The sequence below is a fragment of the Monodelphis domestica genome, chromosome 4 (assembly GCF_027887165.1).
Source record: "Monodelphis domestica isolate mMonDom1 chromosome 4, mMonDom1.pri, whole genome shotgun sequence".
In the NCBI taxonomy this organism is placed as follows: Eukaryota; Metazoa; Chordata; class Mammalia; order Didelphimorphia; family Didelphidae; genus Monodelphis; species Monodelphis domestica.
Genome location: NC_077230.1, coordinates 84,279,763 through 84,299,359, shown reverse-complemented (window position 1 = coordinate 84,299,359; position 19,597 = coordinate 84,279,763). Strand labels below are relative to the sequence as shown.

Genomic DNA, 19,597 nt, shown 5'->3' with positions numbered 1-19,597 from the left:
TTAGTAACTTTTTTGTTGCTGAATTTCATTGGCTAAATCTTCAATTGAAGGTTGGTATTTTGTATACTTCAAGCCCAAGCAAGTGCTACTAACTTCATCAGTCAATCTGTTTCTTTTGTTGGTTTCAATATTATTTAACACTGAGAATAAGGTCTCACAAAAGTATGTAGAGGGAAAAATTGTGAGTAAAGCCATTGCTATATTTTTCAGGGTGCTAAAAGTGTCTGGTAATTGATTCCAGGCACACTTCCATTGCACATGGGCTAGAACCCTGTCCAGTCTTCTGCCTGCCAAGCCCAGTCCCTCCACAGCTGGCTGGCAGGGGGGCAAGAGCATCGACTGCAGCCCTGCAGCCTACCTTTCCCAAGCATACTACTTCTGCATGCACACTCCTCCTCCCTGTCCCCATGGGAACCCCACATGCCCCAGGCACCTGGTGCTTGCTGCTTGCCACTGGCCTCCTGCCCCCATGGCCAGTGTGTGGAGCAGCCCCTCCCCCCCACCCCCCACCCCCCACCAGGTTGAGCTGGGGCATGGCAACAGCCATGGCTGCAAGCATGCAGCTCCCCTAGCCAAGCCCGCATATCATCAAAAATGGCTATGCATGTCAGTGCTGACACATGTGTCATAGGTTAGCCATCATGGACTTAGGGAATTACATTTGTAAGAACACAAAGGTGTATCTCATCACTAAATACAGGGACAGAGATCCCCAATAGGCACCAAATGGTTGTATCCAATAATCTGAAGACTATACCTGTTGCCAATTTACTTCTTTGCATGACAAACAGGTAAAATATGGAAAGATTAAGTAGGATTACATTGATTGATAGGTAGGTAAAGTTGTTCACAGTCATGACCAACTCTTTGAGACTCCATTTGGGATTTTCTTGGCAAAGATATTGGAGTGATTTGCCATTTCTTTCTATAGTACATTTTATAGATAAAGAAACTGAAGCCAACAAGGTGAAGTGACTTGCCCTTAGTCACACAATTAGTAAGTGTCTGAGAATGGATTTGAATTCAGGAAGATGAATCTTCCTGACTCCATGACTGGCACTATATCCACTGCAACATCTAGCAATTCCATAGTTGGAAAACAGATAAATAAACAAAGCATTTATTAAGCACTTAGTATGTGCCAGGCACTGTACTAAGCACTCCTACAAATACAAGTAAGCAAGACAGTTTCTATCCTTAAGGAGCTTACATTCTAAAGGAGGAAGACAATATATAAAGGAGAATTGGAATGTAGAGGCAGGGGCTAAGAGAAGGGTACAAGATGGCGGACAAAGAGAAGTTCTTGGAGTATAACATGAACTATTGATAAGGTGCCTCTTAAAAAATGGTTGGAATAGACAGCAATTGATCAGGAGACTGGAGCAGAGATTTCTTGAGTGTGGGAAGGCAGCTGATAAGAAGGAATAGAAGGCTGGAGAGTCATGTTGGTACTGAAAAAGATGTTGCCTCTGGGAAAAGGGAACTAGGTTGACTGCCAGAAGGAAAGGGTGAAGATCCTCCGTGAGCTTTCTTCAGGTTGCTAATAGTAATCATACATTCGATGAAACTTTCTTCCTGAAAAAGGAAAAAAAGAAAAACTCAAGGAATAGAAGTTTAGCATTATAGGCAATCCCTTCTCATCTGAATACACTCCTGGAGACCAGAGAGAAAAATCAAAATAAAATCCTTTTTTTTAATAGACACCATATAGCAGGAAGCCCTTTTATTAGTATTGTTTTTTAATTTGTTTTTTGGTTATATTTAGATTCCCAGGTATCCCGCTCCCTTCCCATTTCCACTCTAGAGAAGCCCTTGCTTGACAAAAAAACGTCTATATAAACTGTCTCTGTGTTTCTGTTTATCAGTAAGCCCTCTTCTTCTTAAGTTGGTGCTCTAGAATTTGTAAGGCAAGATGCTGCCTGAATTTATGAGGGTGTAATAGAGAGGAAAGAAAGTAAAGTGGAACTGATGAACCACTGGCAAAAAGTGACAATTAATAGTCAGAACCAACAAATGAGTAGATTGTAAAGAGGCAAGTGAGAAGATCTAGGAGGTTTTTATTCACTGTTGGATGAATGTAAGAGTGAAAATCAAACTGAACAAGAAGTATGAATTAGCTATTCCTTGAAGACGTCTATATCTAACTTTTCCTGAGACTGAACCAGGTGCCCTGAGGAAGATTCTGATTTCTCTAGTGATGTCCAAAAGACTACACATTGTTTTTAACTGTTTAGTTATTTCCAAGCTGAGAGACGGGGGAGAGTAAATGACCCAAAAATGAATTTTTTCTTCTCTTTTGAGAAAGGATAGAACAGAATTGGAGAAGTAGCTGAGGGAATGATCTGGGCATTTTATTATTATTGTACTTATTTTACTATTTATTTATTTTTTTATTTATTTGGATATTAAGTATGACTGATCCATGTAATATCCCAACGAAACATGCTAGCACACTCTTAGTGGCATGAAGAGAGACATGGGGTCCAGCTTCAAAGCACTGATGGTCACAGGACATTCTGCCCTGGTCAGAACACACCTGGAGTTTTGGGCTCAGTTCAGAATAGCAAATCTCAGGAAGGACATTAAGAAATTGGAGAGAATCCAGAAGAGGGAGACATTGGCGGTGAAGAACCTCAAAATTGCTGTCCTAGGAGAATTCATTCAAAGGACTGCAGAGGCTTAACCTAGAGAAGAGATTCAAGGGAGCCACGGAAGCTATCTTAAAATATTTGACACATGGAGAGGAGTTAGAATTGCTCTATTTGGCTTCAGAGGACAGAAGAAAAACAATAGGAGCTGCAAGGAAGCAGATTTAAATTTGACATAAGGAAAAGCTTCCAAGGAATTAGAACAATCTGCAAGTAGAATATGCTTCCTTGAAAGGTAGATGGTCTGTTAATAGTCAATTTGTAAAGCACCTAGTATGTGCCAGGCACCATGCTAAATGCCAGGGACAGAAAGGCAAAAACCCAGTCCCTTCTCTCAAGGAGCTCACAACTTAATGGGACAGACAACATACAAAAATTCTATAGAGGGGACAGCTAGGTGGCTCAGTGGATAGAGAGTCAGGCCTGGAGTTAGGAGGACCTGGGTAAGTCACTTAACCTCAATTGCCTAACCCTTACCACTCTTCTATCTTAGAACTGATATTGACAGTAGGTAAGGGTTTAAAAATACATATGTCTACAATCAAACAAATTGGAGGTAATCAACAGAGAAGAGAGAGTAAACTGTCAAGCAAAAGCTTATTTAGGAACTGCAGAACATTGTGTTTTGTTCTTCATGCCCCAGGACCTCATTCTCTGCTACAGTGTTGGACTACAGCCCAGAATTAATGGAGTGGTCACAAAATAATGTGTCCTACTAAACCTTTTTTTCCCCTAGTCAGCATGCACCAGTGTACATATTAGCAAATAATTTATTTCAGTCAGTCATTTCTTCAGTCAAGTCTTTCTTGGCATGACCCCATGTGGGGGTTTTCTTGGCAAAGACACTGAAGTGGTTTGCCATTTCCTTTTTCTAGCTTATTATACAAATAAGGAAACTGAGGCAAACAAGGTTAAGTAATTTGCCCAGGGTCACAAAGCTAGCAAGCGTCTGAGGTTGAATTGAGACCCTCGTGACTCCAGAGCTGACTCTCTTTCCACCGTGCCACCTACTTAACCTTCATTGCCTAGAAGAGCCCCCTTGCTGTTCTTCTGCCTTGGAACCAATACTTAGTATTGATTCTAGGACAGAAGCTAAGGGTTTTAAAAGAAAAAGAAACTTTCAAATATCTAGTACTTACTCTGATTAGGGAGCTAATATAATTGTCTTGAGTTGAATGTAAGCTTCTGAGGACAGAGATATGGCTTCATCTCCATCAGTGCTTGGTACATATTTCTAATTTGATTTCATTCCACCAAGATCTATGACTTTGCCAGGGAGAGTACTGTCTCCACTGATGCAGACTGCAACCCTCTGATGACTTAGGAGAAGATCCCTAGGAATTTCTATGGTTGAAAAAGTCATCCTGATGCAGCCTTCATCACTTAATCAGGCTGGTCCTTAGATGATAGATAATCTGTCAATCATCGCATCCCTTCTTATAGCTTTTTCAACTAGGCTGGGCCTGCCAGACTTTTTATTTCGCTGGCATAATCTCCGAGAACCCATGGTCACTCCATGCCACAAAGGGGTTTTAGTGAAGAACACAGTATAAAATGACATAAAATGATGCTTTTTTTTCTTCAGTTTCTAAGGAAACAAAATTAATTTCCCCCAATATTTCTCAAATGTCTACTGATTTTTATCTTAATTTAAAAATTAAAATACTATAAAATGTTGGGAGTGGGATATATATCACATTTTCTTTAAAAAAGATAAAACAATATTTAAAGACACTTTGGATTTCCATAGAACATGGGGAGAACAAGCGCTATTGGAACCACTAAGGGGGATTGGAATTTATCTGGTGGATGCAGTCATTCTGATTTATCTTATGCTATTCTCCTTCATTTTAGGCAAAGGGGCCACCGAACTGGTTCCCATTCTTTCTATTTCATCTCCCACTTCCTTGTCTGTGCACATGCTGTTCCAATGCCCTTATCTTCACTTCTTAGAATCTTTAGCTCCCTTCAAGACTCAACTCAGGTGCTGCCACCTACCTAAAGTCTTGTCCTTAGTGCCCTCTCCCTTCTCAAGCCTTATGTACTTCCTCTCTGTGTGAATGTTGTATGCCTCCAGTTGAATACAAGCCTTTTGAGGGCAAGGCTTATTTTTCATTTTGCTTTTTAACCACAGCACCTATTACAATTGACTGCTACATAGTAGGTACTTGATAAATGATTATTGAATGAATATATTTACTAGCAACATGGGTAGATGGTCCCTGCCGCAGTCCAGTACAACCTTGATTTATGTATAATCTGGACTGTAAATTATTAAGCACTTGGGACAAGAGGGGCACTGGGCCTGACCTCAATACCTCAGAATGTTCAGATATTCCACCTTTCCTCCTTATCCCACCATCTTCCATTTCTATCAAATAGCAAACATTTTCTCCTTGCTTTTTAAAATCCTTACTCCTCCTTCCCCTCAGCCAAAGTGGCTTGGAATTCCCAACAGAGAAATTCCATAAATTGTGATTAATGATGGTTTTTTTAGTGGTGAGTTACCAATTACTTCACTGTCTCTTTAGTCACAGTTTCACTTACTGGGATACTTGCGGATTGTCCTAAACGGTTGAAAATTCACATCTGTCTCTATTATGCGACAAACGTATTTCTCATTGAGTTTGACAGGGTATTTCAAGACAGAAAACACTCTATGGGCACCATTCATCTGTTCCTCATAGATCTCCACAGTGCTGTAATTGGACAAATCCCTCTCTCCTCTGTCCAGCCAAGTCACATTTGGCAGGTAGTACCAGCCTGTGGAGACGCAGGTGGCCACAGTTTCATCATCGATTTGCTTGAATTCCACCTGGGGCTCTTCAGAATCTAGTTATAAAAATAACAAAACAATTAGTGGCCGCCTGATTTTAGTCCCGGTGATAACTGCCCTGAGAGGTTCAGGGGCTAAACAAGAATCTTGGTCTGACTTTTCATGTTAACCCCTTGTACAGTGTAATCAAACATTGGTTTCCTGAGAGTAGAAACATAATGGAGAATAAAACACAGGTTTGGTAAAAATGCTTTCTTTTTGTCCTTATCTGTGATTTCATTTCATGCCCTGTGTGAAAAGAAGGGGACTATGATGTAGCAAATAAGGAGATGAACCGAAAGCCAAGAAGACTTGTGTTCCAGTTTGATCTCGGATTCATGCTGATTACAGTGACATGGGCACTGCACCCCCAGAAACTCAGGCAAACTATTATCAGGGAAACTCCTTTGCTCCCTTACATCCTTGTGACTGCTAGCCTAAAACATCCAATGACCCCAATAGGACCCTGACATGATTGTCCTCCTTTAGATTTAAGATGGACAGAGAGATGCACCTCCAGGCTACACCTCGATTCTTTCAGGCTGTATCGCAGACATCTCTGTCTGTTCCCTAAAACCAAAGAATCTTTTATGAGGGTCATTCCCTATGTTTCCAGGCAGACCCCAAACTGAGTGGCTACCACTCTAGAGTCACGTCCACATCATGACACAGCATCTATTGTAAGAGTATAAAATCCCCAGAATTGATAGGTTCTGGGAGCAGCCTTCCATCTTGCTGGTCCACCTTGCTATCCTCTTGGCCATTCTCAATATTACTTTCTAAATTAATAAATTTCTCTTTTTATTTTTAAGCTAAGTTTCGGGGGCTTGCATTCTTGCAGAAAGGTATCCTTCCCGAATCCAAGGGGTGCACCTCTTCACCCCCACAACAACACGACCTCAGGTAAGTCCCTTAAACCCTCAGTGATCTATGAAAGACTATAAAGTTACCGAGAAGAAGCAGAGAAGGAGTTTCCTCATCTGAGAGATCTCTGTGACAATGTAATCACAAATTCAATGCCTATCCCAGCGTGGAAACTCCCTCCACTGATGTAGGTGTGAATAGTCTTTTAGTCTCTGAGTCTTGCCTTTGTCATATCATCCTACAACTAGCCTGCATCAGAGGCAGGCCATTCTGACTCCAAGGTCAGCCCTCTAGCCTAAGTGGCCAGGTGGTAAAGTGGATAGAGGATTAGATCCGGAGTCAGGAAGACCTGAGTTCAAATCTGATCTCAGACACTAGTTGTATTATACTGGGCAAGCCATTTAACCTCTGACTACCTCATTTTCCTCATCTATAAAATGGGAATAATAATATTGCCTACCTTCTAAGGTCTCTATGAAGATTAAGTGAGATAATGTTTAAAAATGCTTTGGAAAACTTAAAGTGCAACATAAATGCTGGCTATTATTATTCATTATGCAACATGCCACCTCTCAGAGCCCTTCCTAATAGGATGTGTCAGAAGTGGTATTAGAGCCCATGTTCCTCTCATTCTTGGCCCCTCTCACAAAATGTTATGTACGAAGAAATAGAAAGGGAAATGGGGGCAGGTTCAAACTGACTTCACTAGCTGGGTAATAGGATAAGGGAAGCATGACTAGAGAGACAGCTTCAGGAAGGATGCTCCTAGAGGTCTTACATGGAGCCTCAAACAAGTTTAGGGCAGGTGGCTAAGAGGTCCAGAAGGTCTGGCTATTTGAATCATAGCAGCTGTCCAACTCCGGCATCATTTGCCAGGAACAGCAAACCCTGGAGCAAATCCTCCATCCAGTCCAAGGAAAGGAATAGCTATTTCACCCTCCACTGAAGGGTTTGAATATAGTTTTTAAAAGTTTGCCAGTCCCCCCGCCAAACTAGAGCACAAATAGTCAATGAAAATAGTTCTGGGTTGTTAAAGGCTACAATAATCATAACAGGACACTAGAGGAAACAGAGGACTTGAAAGTCCGTGAGATGCCCTGTTAAACATGGTGGAAGCTCAACTGAGTTCAACAGACATTTTGGGAAAGCCTATGATGTGCGAGGCATGATGGTAAAGGCTACAGGGAAGATGCAGATTTGTTAGGCTGAGCCACTGCCCCAGAGACGTTTACAGTTAAATTAAGGCTAGTTACGGAATCCTGGATGGCTCATATTATTTCTTGGAGTCTCAGTCTCCTCATCTCTACAAGGAATAGACTGAAATATATAGGAACTCAGGTTCTGTCTAGCACTGACATTCAACGTCAACTAGCTTGTAAACATCTACTATGTGTACAATATTCTGCTGGGGATAGAGAGATTAAAAATTAAATAGCGGTGTCACAATCTAGTGGGTGGGTAAGGGATATGCACAAATAATTTCAGTGTAATAAGATGTGACAAGTATATACAAAAGGAACAAATCAGGTTCTTTTTGAGGTTCAAAGTTGTTGGGAAAGGGAAGGTGAGGAGGTGGATTGTTGTTTACCAAAAGGATCAAGGGAGTTTTCATGGAAGAGCTGGCATGTTTCCTGCAAGGCCATTCCTGATTCTAACCTTCTCTTCCTCACATCCTATAGCTCTTTGCTTTATAATGTTCTAGGGCATTTGCCAAATAATACTGTAGATTATTATATACCCTACCAAACTGGAAGCTCCCTGAGGGCATCGATTGAGTCTTGTCAAAGTCATCTCTCCCCAGCATTGTACTGAGCACCTTACAGAAGATTCAGGGTAAATGTCAAGACATCTGTTGTATTCAGGGATAATGTATTGTATTTGTATTCAGTACATCATCATTGAAATTATATTCTAAATTGACTAAAATACCTCCAACCCAGACTGACAGCCCTTCTTCCAGCCCATTAGGGTACAGGCATCATCCAGGGAAGCAATCTTTGTGGACAAGGAACCAGCAAAAGCCTCTGCAAGTTCTGTAGCCTCTGCCTCCTCAGGCATAGCGACTAAAGTCCCAGGGAAGGAAAGTTCTCCCCACCAGAGTCTTTAGCACCATCAAACCACTCAGTGGCAGAAACAGATCTTTATAAATGGAAATAAAGTTTTAAAAGGCATATTGTCATCTGCTTGGCCACTACTCTTAAGGACCAATGGACCTATCCAATTGATTTGCAGTTGAACCCTCCTATGTGTCCCTTGTTGGGTCGGTCTGACCCAGGTGGAAAGGAGCCACCAACAATTCTCACAGAGACGCTTCCTTACACTGAAGAAGGCCCCAGCAAGGTTGTTTACTGAGCAGCAGGTGGCCATCTGGGATGAACTCTGGCCCCTTGGATTGCTTGGGTTTCTAGAAGAGCCCTAGAAATGGTTTGGGTACTGCCTCTTCATAAACAATATTCTGTGGGAAAGAAAAGCCCCCTAAATATGATGTAAGGACGCAATGACTTGACAGAAATATCTCTATAAAAATCTGACTCGAATGAAGCTGTTTGGAACTTTTGTCTGGCCCCATAGTCATTATTTTCAGAATTCAGACTCTGATAAGAAGCCTAGAACTGGCATCCCTCTTATCTGGATTTGAGCTTTTTGGAGGCAGAGACTTGTCTTCCTTTTTCAGGCAGAGACTGTCTTCCTCTTCCTTTTATATCCCCAGTGCTTGTACAGAATAAATAAACTTTTTAAAATTCATTCATTCTTACATAACTAAACTCAGAGAATTTTGGTGTCTTTGAGACTCAGGAACAGACTAAGACTGAGGTCTGCAGCTCTTGCAAACAGAGAGAAAAAGAGGATCCCACATGAGCAGAGAGTGGTCTATGAGCTGGAACCGGTGGGTACTTCATTTGACAGTAGAAAATACAAGCTGAAGTCAAGCACTGGCAACTGAGTCATTGGGCCCCTGGGATCCCAGCACCAGCCTTGATCCATGGAAAGACAAGCCAGTGTGCACTACAATTAATGACTTTATACTTTTATAATTCAAATTGCCCAAATTACATTGTTTGGAGTATTTGCCCACCAATCCAGCTCACAAGCTCCTCTCTACACTTTAAGGAGGTGGTCTTTGTGAGTTACCCTGGACAAAAGAAACCACTATTTCTTGGCCAAGCAGCTCTGGATGAGCCTCTTCACACTTTTTGTTTTTAGTTTTTGTTGTTCAGTCATTTTTCATTTATATACAAAATTTTGTGACTTCTTTTTGGGGTTTTCTTGACAAAGATTGTGAAGTGGTTTGCCATTTCCTTTTCTAGTTCATTTTACAGATGAGGAAACCAAGGCAAACAAGATTAAGTGACTCTTGCCCAGGGTTGTACAAATAGTAAATGTCTGAAGCCAGACAAACTCATCTTCCTGACTCCAGGCCCATTCTCTAACCACTGTGCAACCAAGCTGTCCAATTAGTTGATTAGTCACATCCAACTCTTCATGACATCATATGGAATTTTCTTGACAAAGAATATTGGAGTGGTTTGCATTTCTTTATCCAGTTCAATTTACAAATGAGGAAACTGAGGCAAACAGAATAAAATGCCTTGACCAAGGTCACACAGCAAGTGAGTGTTCAAGGCCAGGCTGTAACTCAGGAAAATGGATCTTCCTGATTCCAGGCCTGGTGCTCTATCTACTGTACCACAGAGCTACCCTGTTTGAATGGAGTAAGGGAAAAATCCCATTGAAGGAAAAACTGTAACAAGCCTATATTAAAAAAGATGTATGTCCATATCCCTAGAGAGAGAGATGATGTATAGAAACAAGGATTCATTTTTCATGTTACAAGTATTTGAAAATGACTAACTAGCCCTTATAAAACAAGTCTTCTCGGATGTCTATCCGGCAGGTCATTTTTAAAAGGGCCTGATTACAAGCTGTTTTCACATCAGACAGAAATGCAATAGGAAATCTAAAGGAAGAAAGAAGCTTAGAGGTGACCCAGTTGCATCTCCACTCATTTCTCAAACGAGGAAGCTGATAGATGCCCAGAAAACAAAAGTTTCTTTTCTTTTATACCAAAATGGAACATCCAAGGAGGATGCTTCAGGGGGACAGAATATTGATTCTACACGTTAGAAAAATTCAAGCCTGAATTTTAAGGAAAAAAAATATTGGCATAGGTAGAGAATCTCAGTGTTTGAATGCAGTATGGGAAAAATTCCATTGAAGCAAAAATCAAAGTAGCAAATGGCAGTAGCAGGGTTTAAACCTATATTTGTTGTTATTACTCTCTGTATTCCCATTTGAGAATTTTTTTGGCAAAGCTATTGGGGTGGTTTTCCATTTCCTTCTCCAGTTCATTTGACAGATGAGGAAACTGAGGTCAAGGGGGTTAAATGGCTTGCCTAAGGTCACAGAGCTAGTGTCTGAGGCTAGATTCGAATCAGGAAGATGAGTCTTCCTGACTCCAGGCCTGATGCTCTATCCATTGCTCCACCTAGCTGCCCTTGAACCTATAGAGAATAATATAATATCGAAAGGCACCGGTGGCATGGCAGATAAAGATCCAGCTATGTGACCCTGAGTAAGTCATTTAACTCCAGTTGCCTAGGCTTTACCACTTTTCTGCCTTAGCACTAATATTTAGTATTGATTCTAAGACAGAAAATAAGTGTTAAAATATACTTATGCTGAGTTTGGAGGAAGGTGAAGAGGCAACAAATGGTGTGAACTGTTCCAGGGCTCTACTGTCCACTGGCAGTGAAAACTTGGGCAAACTGAGGAGTTGCACCAAATAGCTTCTAAGATTCCTTTCAGTTCTAGAACCTTGAGTGTCCCGGAGAGATGAGGATAAACTCATAGATAACTGAGTAAAATTTGACCAGAGTCAAAGCTTGAAACCACACTCAGAAATTTTCTAGAGGCAGTTAGATGGTATATTGGATAGTGATGGACTTGGAGTCAGAAGGATTGAGTTGAAATCCAGTCTCAAACACTGTGAGACCCTGGACAAGACAGCTAACCTTTCTCAGCATCTGTAGCCCCATCTATAAAATGGGAAGGAAAATTACATCTACCACACAGGATTGTTATGAACTTCAAGAGAAACAGCATAGGGAAACCACTTTGTAATTCTTAAGACATTATTTAAACATTAGGGCTTATTATTAAATTAACTACAATGCTAGGTAATTCCCTTACCTTCTACGATTAGCTTAATTTTGCTTTCACCCCTTCCAATTGGCGAGACAGCCATGCACTTGTAGATAGCTTGATCCTGGAAATTCACATTTTTTAATAAGAGGGACAGGATTCCCTCAGAAATTTCTGCCCGATTCACAGAAACTCTTTTCTCATACATGGAGTTCTGCTCCTCTAGTTGCTCCATGTTATTTCTAAACTGGTAAACCACTTTTGAGAAAACCTCAAAAAAATCATAGAACCTGAAAAACTGGAAATAATCCTTGTCATCTTCTACCTCAAATTCCTCTCTGATGTCTTCTCTTTCCCAGGTAAATTCAAGCTTGTCTGTGCCTTTCACAAAGGAGAAATGACAAGGCAAGGTAACATCAGAGTAAGGGTGAGCCCTTAATTCGTCAATAGCCACTGAAACATCAAAGATGGAGACAAAGTTAAGTAAAATACAAAATACATGGTTCTGAATCTCTCCGAACACAGTTATTAGCTCTTTAGAGATTTATAGCTGCAAGCACTAAGGGGTTGGACTTTATGTCATTAACAGACCCGTAAATGAAATGCATTGGCATTTCTGAATCTTACAGCCTTTAGTTGAACTCCACTCCACTTCTTCTCAACCCACCCCATCCCTCTCTTTTCATTTCCTTTCAGAAAAAGGAAGTGAAATCCCACAGATAGTTAATGACAAAGATGGCGGGATTTTATAGCTAAAAAGGACACTTGTGTGCCCTCAAAGACTATTAAATTTTATTTGGTGGAACAGTGGAGTCTGGGTACTATGAGAGGGAGAAGTGAAAGAATAAAGGAAGGGAAGCTTACTTTCTCAGAGATACTGAGAATTAAGGAACAAATGAGAATTAAAAAACACCAAGAAAAAGAAAGTTCTGGCTTATCTGAAGTTAAGGGTAATGCTAAATGTGAAATGGGGCCAAAAAAAATTATATATCATCAGGAAACATAAGGTTTAGTGAAGGAAAGAATCTTAGAATTTAGACCAACATTCGCCTTTTATGGATGATAAAAATGAAGTAAAAAAAGTGAAGCGATTGCTAGGTCACAATAAATGACTTAATGACTGGTAAATAGTGAAGAACCAAGAATCCTTCCTTTTCTACCACATTGTACCAGACTTATGATTTGAAAGAGATCTGAAAAAGGTCTTTTAAGGGGAGATTCTGCCAACAGACCTGAAGCTTTATTCGGTCGCTTTCTGGGAAGTGCAGCCAGATAGTTCCCAGAAATTAGGACTCCACAGAAACAGGCACAATTTTGCACAAATTCCAAGAAGCTTGATTTTTGATGAGGATAATGAGGCAGTTAGGTGGTTCAGTGGAAAGAGCACTCTTGGCCTGGAGTCAGGAAGACTTGTGTTCAAATCTAACCTCACACACTTACATTAGTTGTGTGACTCTGGACAAGTCATTTAACCTCTGTTTGCCTCAGTTTCCTCATTTACAAAATAATAATAATAAGAGCACCTATCTCCCAGGATTAATATAAAGTCCAAATGAAATAATAATCATAAAGTTTTAGCACAAATCCTTGACACAAATGTGATATATAAATGTTAGCTATTATTATAGTTAGCCTTTTTCTCATGATAATATTTGAAGTCTCTCTAATGTAATTAGAGAATTTTGTAATGTAATGTAATGCTCCTTCCAACTACTGACATACCCCCATCTCTTTAACTTGTTAAATAACCAGGAGTATAAGGCAAGTAGGTGGCTCAGTAAATAAAGAAGCCTAGAGATGGGAGGTCTTGGGTTCAAATCTGCCTGTCAAATCCCAGCTGTGTGATCCTGGGCAAATGACTTAACCTCAATTGCCTAGCCCTTACTGCTCTTTTGCCTTGGATACTTAGTATTGATTCCAAGACAGAAGGTAAGGGTTTTAAAAAAAATAACCAGGAGTGTGCTGCTAAATGATTAACACGGGGTATCCAAAAAGCCAAGTTTAATCTACATTATTAACCTTTTTTCTATCACTTTCCTAGTCTAGACAAGAATAAAATGATCAGTCAAGACCCTGATTTGTAGCATTTGTAAATTTTCAAAGTGTAAATGCTTACACTGAGAAGTTACTAGCTGGTTCTCCCAAGCTGGGTAGAACCAGCTCTAGTCCATTTCCATATGTAATCTATGATCTAACACCCCAAATTCTGAATTTACATGATTCAGGACTAATTGGGGGGTTACTACCCCCCCAAATCACATTCTCTCTATCTCATGTTGTCCTCACCCAGAGTTTCCTTCTTGCTAGAGAAGCAACCTCTTCCTGAAGGACTTGCATGGCCTAAATAACTCAAACTATAGTGAAGGATAAAATCAGTCCAAAAAAGCGTTTATTATGTATTCAAGTTCCTTGCTCCCCCATCTAGTCCCTCACTGCTACTCCTACTTCAAGGGCTATATATGAGATCTCTTTCCCCCAGCAAGAGGCATATTGACTAGGATTTCTCCTCCTCTAGACAGGAAGCTAAACTCTGGAATTCTTGAGTTTTAAGTTGCTAACACTAGCCTCGAAGGATGGACCTGTCCAAGAAATCTATCCTTCTCTCACTAAAAAGATCTATTCTTGGACGTAACTTCCCAGGAATTTTTTTTCCTTTATTCAGGAGTCTGGGATTCAGAAACTCTCACCAGTCAGTCATTTGGTCCTCCTGACCATAGCTCTGGTCTCTCAAGCTGAAAAGGTACACCATTTACACTCTGAGACTGGGCCAAAGAATGTGGACTCTAGGACCTCCTTTCAAATAATATAAGCAAGAATTCTCCAGGCAGCAAGGATGCCTCTGGCAAATTAAAGTTTATTTTTCTTGTGGATGAGTCCATGTTCTCAAGGTATGTGTGTATGGCTTTAGGGGAAAATGAGAATCACTGTTATTTTCTGGTAATGCTTTCTAGAAATCCCATTCTTATTTTTCTTTGGAGGGTAGTATTATTAGGCTAAAGGACTTAAGGGCCTGGAAGAAAGGTGGAACTCACTGGAGAGAGAGAAAAATTGTTTTGATTATTATGGACTGCTATAGATCCTGCCATTACATTTTCTGTGATGTAGAATAAAGCTTGTCCTATGTTCAACATAAACATGGTTACTCTCTGTGTTTGCATGGAATCTGGAGCCTCTATTATCTATATATATTTTGACAACTAGATTTGAACTGTAGTTGAGACATATTCCGAAATTTCCTGAAAAGAACTCTGGATAGGAAAAACATAAGCCAAAGAGAAAGTGAAACTTTGGGGGTAGCACATAGATTGGACCAGATTCATATAAAGGATACTTAGGGTTCTAGACCACAAATTATAAATAATTGATTTTATGGACTTGCTACTTCTTGTCCCTGTTTTGCATATGCAATTGAGTAATCTTTGCTCTCTATTAAAGAAAAGGGTAGATCTGCAGTCTAAACTATATTGGATCTGGATTTAAATTTGCCTTCCATGACCTTGGAAAGACAAGTAGAGCTGCTGGAAATCATAGAGAGTATTAATATGATTAAGGATTGTTTATAAGTTAGATCATTGCATTGAATTCCCCCCACCCATGCTTTCTAGATATCAGCATGGTGACTAAAGGTGAGCTTTTCCAGGACAGTCCTATTTTAAGAAAACAAGTCTGACTCAAGCAGTTGATCATTAATTTATTGGGAAGTGGATCTCAGTCCATTATATAGCTATGATATTTCTGTATATAGTTTTAACAATGCTTTCTAAAGGCAATAGTCCTTGTCAGACTATGTGTCTAAATTTTGGGTTTAGAAAATATGGCCACTGCAATTAAAAGGATTTTCCCCCCTTGAAATTTCTGCAATGTGAGGCCACCATGATTTAGTGGAAGGTATACTATATTTGAAGCTATAGGGCCTGGATTCAAATCCTGTTTCTGCTATTTATTACCTGTGAAACCTTAGATGGTCCTGTTCGAACCAACCCAACAAGGGCATTTATTAAACACCTTGTGCAAGGCATTCTAATTTTTAAAAATTCAATAATCCCTGCCTTCAGGAAGCTTACATTCTATTGCGTGAATACAACATGTACATAGATAAGTTAAACATAGTAATTTAAGGAAGAAGAGAATACTAACAACTAGGGGGATCAGGATCAGCATTGGAAGTGGTACATAAACTGAGCTGGAAAGGATGGATTTAAGACCAGAGGTGAGTAAGAATTGCACTCTGGGCATCAGGAACAATGTGTGTAAAGGCTCAGTAATCAGAAACAGAATGCTACTCTAAGACTTCCTTTCCTCATCCAAAAAACCTTCAGGGACTGAACTAAATAACCTCCAAGATTCCTTCCAGTTCTCTAAATCTGACCTATAAAGTGAAATACCTGAACTAAACAGTCTCTCAAAAAAAGAGAGACTTCTAGGATGTAAACAATCTAAATTCTACAGATGAGAATTTTTGTTGGTTGATTTGTGTTTATAATTTTTATACTATTCATTGATGCAAAATAATAGCATCATGGGCCTGTTTATGAAGCCTAAAAAGCAAAGTGTTAACTGAAGTACAATGAATGACAAGGACATAATTGTCCAGAGAGGGTCTCTAAAAAACAAGTAGAATAGGGAATGAAACCTTTCCATGCTCAGATAAAGGAAGCTAGCTTAGGGAATACCCACAATCCTTTTTGTAAACTGACTCACCTGCATGCTGAATGAGTAGAAGTATGCTGACCATCACCAGAAAGGAAGCCATCCTCAAAGCAACACAGGGGGAAAGGCAGAGCATCTGCTTTAACAAGAGAGAACTTTGGTCAAAATGATCACAGTCATCCTCAAATAGGGTTGGGGTAGCCCTGTACCAACAGTCACCAGTGCTCCAAACCCCACAGGTGTCAGGAGAAAAAACTGAACTCATGTCTTCTAAATCTAGGAACAGGGAAGAGGGGGGCGAGGGAGGGAAGGAATGTGTAGAGTGGGAATTTGGGGTTTCTTGATATAGCAAGATGCACCCCCTTTAATCACTCAAATAATTAGAGAGGCCTGGTTAAGATACAGATAGACATGACTTTATTGCTTAGATACAAAGGGAATGCCCCAAGATAAACAGATGAACTCCCAATTTATAAAAATTTAATCGAATATCCTCCACTTGAGCAAAACAGTTAAAGGTTTATGGGAGAAATTGGAAGGGGGAAGGGAGAGCAAAGCTGTGTCTAATAATAAGCTAATGATTCAAACTTAACCTCTACCTACAGTTTCAGGAATATTGATCTAAAATTACTAATATTGCTACTACTACTAACCAAAAATATATTGAGAATAATACAGTAAGGAGGGAGAAAGGAAAGGAAAGGAAGGAAGGAAGGAAGGAAGGAAGGAAGGAAGGAAGGAAGGAAGGAAGGAAGGAAGGAAGGAAGGAAGGAAGGAAGGAAGGAAGGAAGGAAGGAAGGAAGGAAGGAAAAGAGGGGAGTATAATTAACAACCTGATCAACATATAGAACTGTTATTTGGTGGTAACTAAGACAAATAATTTAATTCATCTTAAAGGAAAGGAAGAAGAGGTCAAGAAGACACTCACAGGCTGGTTGGTGACATACAGATATATGCAATATTTAAGCTTAATTTATGTGTCAAAGTAACATTTTTCAAAAGTAAAGTTCTCATTTAGTCACCCAGATATTTTGTCTAAAAAAATGCCAAATGTACAAATATTTCTGAGTGAATGAATTTAAACATCACATAGTCAGGCTCAATCTTACCCATAGAAATAGACAATAAGCGCTGTTGTTACTCACATTCACATGCATATCAGTTAGTCAATAAGTATTTAATAGGAGCCTACTTTGACCAGGCTCTGTGCTAAGCACTGGAGAAATAAAGAAAAGAAAATGACAATTTCTGACCTCAAAGAGCTCACAATTTAATAATTCATAGATAAACACAAAGATCAGACACAAAAGTATATATAAATGCACATTCATTCATTTACTCAACAATTATTAATCGCCCACTGGATATAGTAAAAGTGTTAAACATTATGTGAAATAACATCATTTAGATAAGATAAGGTCCCTGCTATTGCAGGAGTCAGTCCAGTCATGGAATCTTGGCTTTATCACTTCTAGAACTCAGCTAAAAGAAAAAAGTGTCAGTCTATATTTGATTAGGAGTAAATGCTTAGAATAATTAAGCAAACATTGGCTCCAAATGCAGCCCACAGTCAGCCTACTTCTTCAAAGAGCAAATATCAAATGATATGATAGGTTTGAACATTCAGAGGGTATTCAGGTTTGGTTATCACCAAGAAATTGTGAGATGTTTCTGAGTTTCAAAAAAAAAAATGGCCAAAACCTAAGCCATTTATTCCTTCCCACCTATGTAAAAAATTCAAAATTCCCTAGAAAAACAAACCTTCATTTCAAAAATAAATTCTGAGTAGTAAGGAGGTAGAGTCAAGAGAACTCTGGTTGTTTGATGGACCCTTTAATCTAACTGATGAGATTAAAGGGCATAGGCCTTCCATGGGTCCTTGCTGAGAAGAAATGGTGAGTCTCCTAATTGTTTCCAAAAGATTAAAGCTGTCACTTCGGAATATTTGATTGAGGTGCAAGAAGATGCAGTCTTGCTGGAAGAACTGCCTCCTCTGTAGCCTCTAAGAGATCTAAGGAGAAATGACTACTATTTTTAGACCATTTTTTCCTTTCTATAACCTGGCTCTCCCTTGGAATTGCAGCAAAAGTGGGTGGGTTGAGATTTCTCCTCCCCATTCAACCCTTGCAAAAAATAATGGTTTATAAAATGAGGGGATGCCCTTCAATTGGGGGATGGCTGAACAAATTGTATGTGCTCAAAGGAATAATGAACTGGAGGAATTCCATGTGAACTGGAAATACCTCCAGGAAGTGATGCAGAGTGAGAGGAGCAGAACCAGGAAAACATTGTACACAGAGACTAATACACTGTGGTACAATCGAATGTAATGGACTTCTCTACTAGCGGCAATGCAGTGAACCAGGACAATTCTGAGGGACTTATGAGAAAGATGCTATCCACATTCAGAGGAAGAACTGTGGGAGTAGAAACACAGAAAAAAAAAACAACTGCTTGACCACATGGGTTGATGATATGGTTGGGGATGTTTTTGACAAAAACCTGCTGACAGTCTTTTTTTATTCAAATATATCATTTTTTCAGTTACGTGCAATAATTTTCAACATATGTTTTCTGTTTCTTGAGGGGAAGAGGTTGCTTTTTAGTCTGTCTCCCAATTTTCTCAGAATGGGACTACAGTGGATTCTTACAGACAGATCCCACTACTGATTAGCATGGACTGAATTTTGTTTAAAAGATCTTCTTGAAGTTACTCCATAGATGGAGCAGAGCCAGTCAGAGAGAGAGAGAGATCTTCTTTGGGATGAGGACCCTCAGGATGAATTTGGGTCCAAATGAGTCCAGTCTCACTGAGGTCTTCCCTCAACTTCTAAAAGTGCCCTTGGAAATAGATTTGCACTTGTTGAGATGCTGGAGGACCTTATATTAGCTGTTGGTTTTCAGCGGATACAGGGAAATAAAGAAAGGGCACATCTTACAGGATCTCCCCTATAAAGAGCACTCGGTGTTTTACATGTCTGTGATGTGTCATCAAATACTATTTCCTCTGCTACATTAACTACTGCAGTAGTTACTATATATTCAAGGTAGCCCTAGAAAATTTAAAACACCCAAATGCCTATTGTACTTATTCTACTCTCCACTAGAAAGCAAAAGTAATCAGGTGGGACTGCTGAATCACCTGCTGAATCAGGTGCTATCACCTGAGACCTAAACTATCAAAGCAACTCCCAAGGGCCAGATCTTGTGGCCAGCCAGGACTTGGCTTTCTTTGCTCTGTTCCAGAACTCAGAAGCTCTCAAATTTAGGTTTGCTCAAGAGGTATCTGGGACAAAAGATATCAGTGTTTCTGGAATCACTGGTTGTTGACCTCTGCTCAGAGAAGAGAGAAGGGCAGAAGAAGGCATCATCAATGGGGCAATTTAGGAACCTTGAATCATAGGTTGTATACAAGAACATTCTCATAGTTTTCTAAGTTGTCATGTTCTGCTGGGGCTGGGGACTTCTTCTCCCTCCA

The 19,597-nt window shown here is 39.9% G+C and overlaps 1 protein-coding gene across 1 annotated transcript; it reads right to left on the bottom strand.

Moving 5' to 3' along the window:
- Positions 1–522: 522 nt before the first annotated feature.
- On the bottom strand, positions 523–16,222 carry LOC100017060 (butyrophilin-like protein 2). Its single transcript, XM_056826085.1, has 4 exons — positions 16,171–16,222; positions 11,518–12,003; positions 5,196–5,480; positions 523–1,575 (listed from the first exon to the last, which is right to left on the bottom strand). The coding sequence occupies exons 1-4, from the start codon at positions 16,220–16,222 to the stop codon at positions 1,541–1,543; spliced, it is 858 nt and encodes a 285-aa protein (XP_056682063.1). The 3' UTR covers positions 523–1,540.
- Between the last annotated feature and the right edge of the window lie 3,375 nt (positions 16,223–19,597).

Excerpts from the sequence above, each read along its gene's own strand:
- LOC100017060 (XM_056826085.1), bottom strand. The coding sequence starts at position 16,222 with ATGGCTTCCTTTCTGGTGATGGTCAGCATACTTCTACTCATTCAGCAT. Across the intron at positions 12,004-16,170 it reads TCTACTCATTCAGCATGCAG|AGCTAATAACTGTGTTCGGA; the intron begins GTGAGTCAGTTT and ends AAATCTCTAAAG. Across the intron at positions 5,481-11,517 it reads AATTAAGCTAATCGTAGAAG|ATTCTGAAGAGCCCCAGGTG; the intron begins GTAAGGGAATTA and ends TTTTATAACTAG.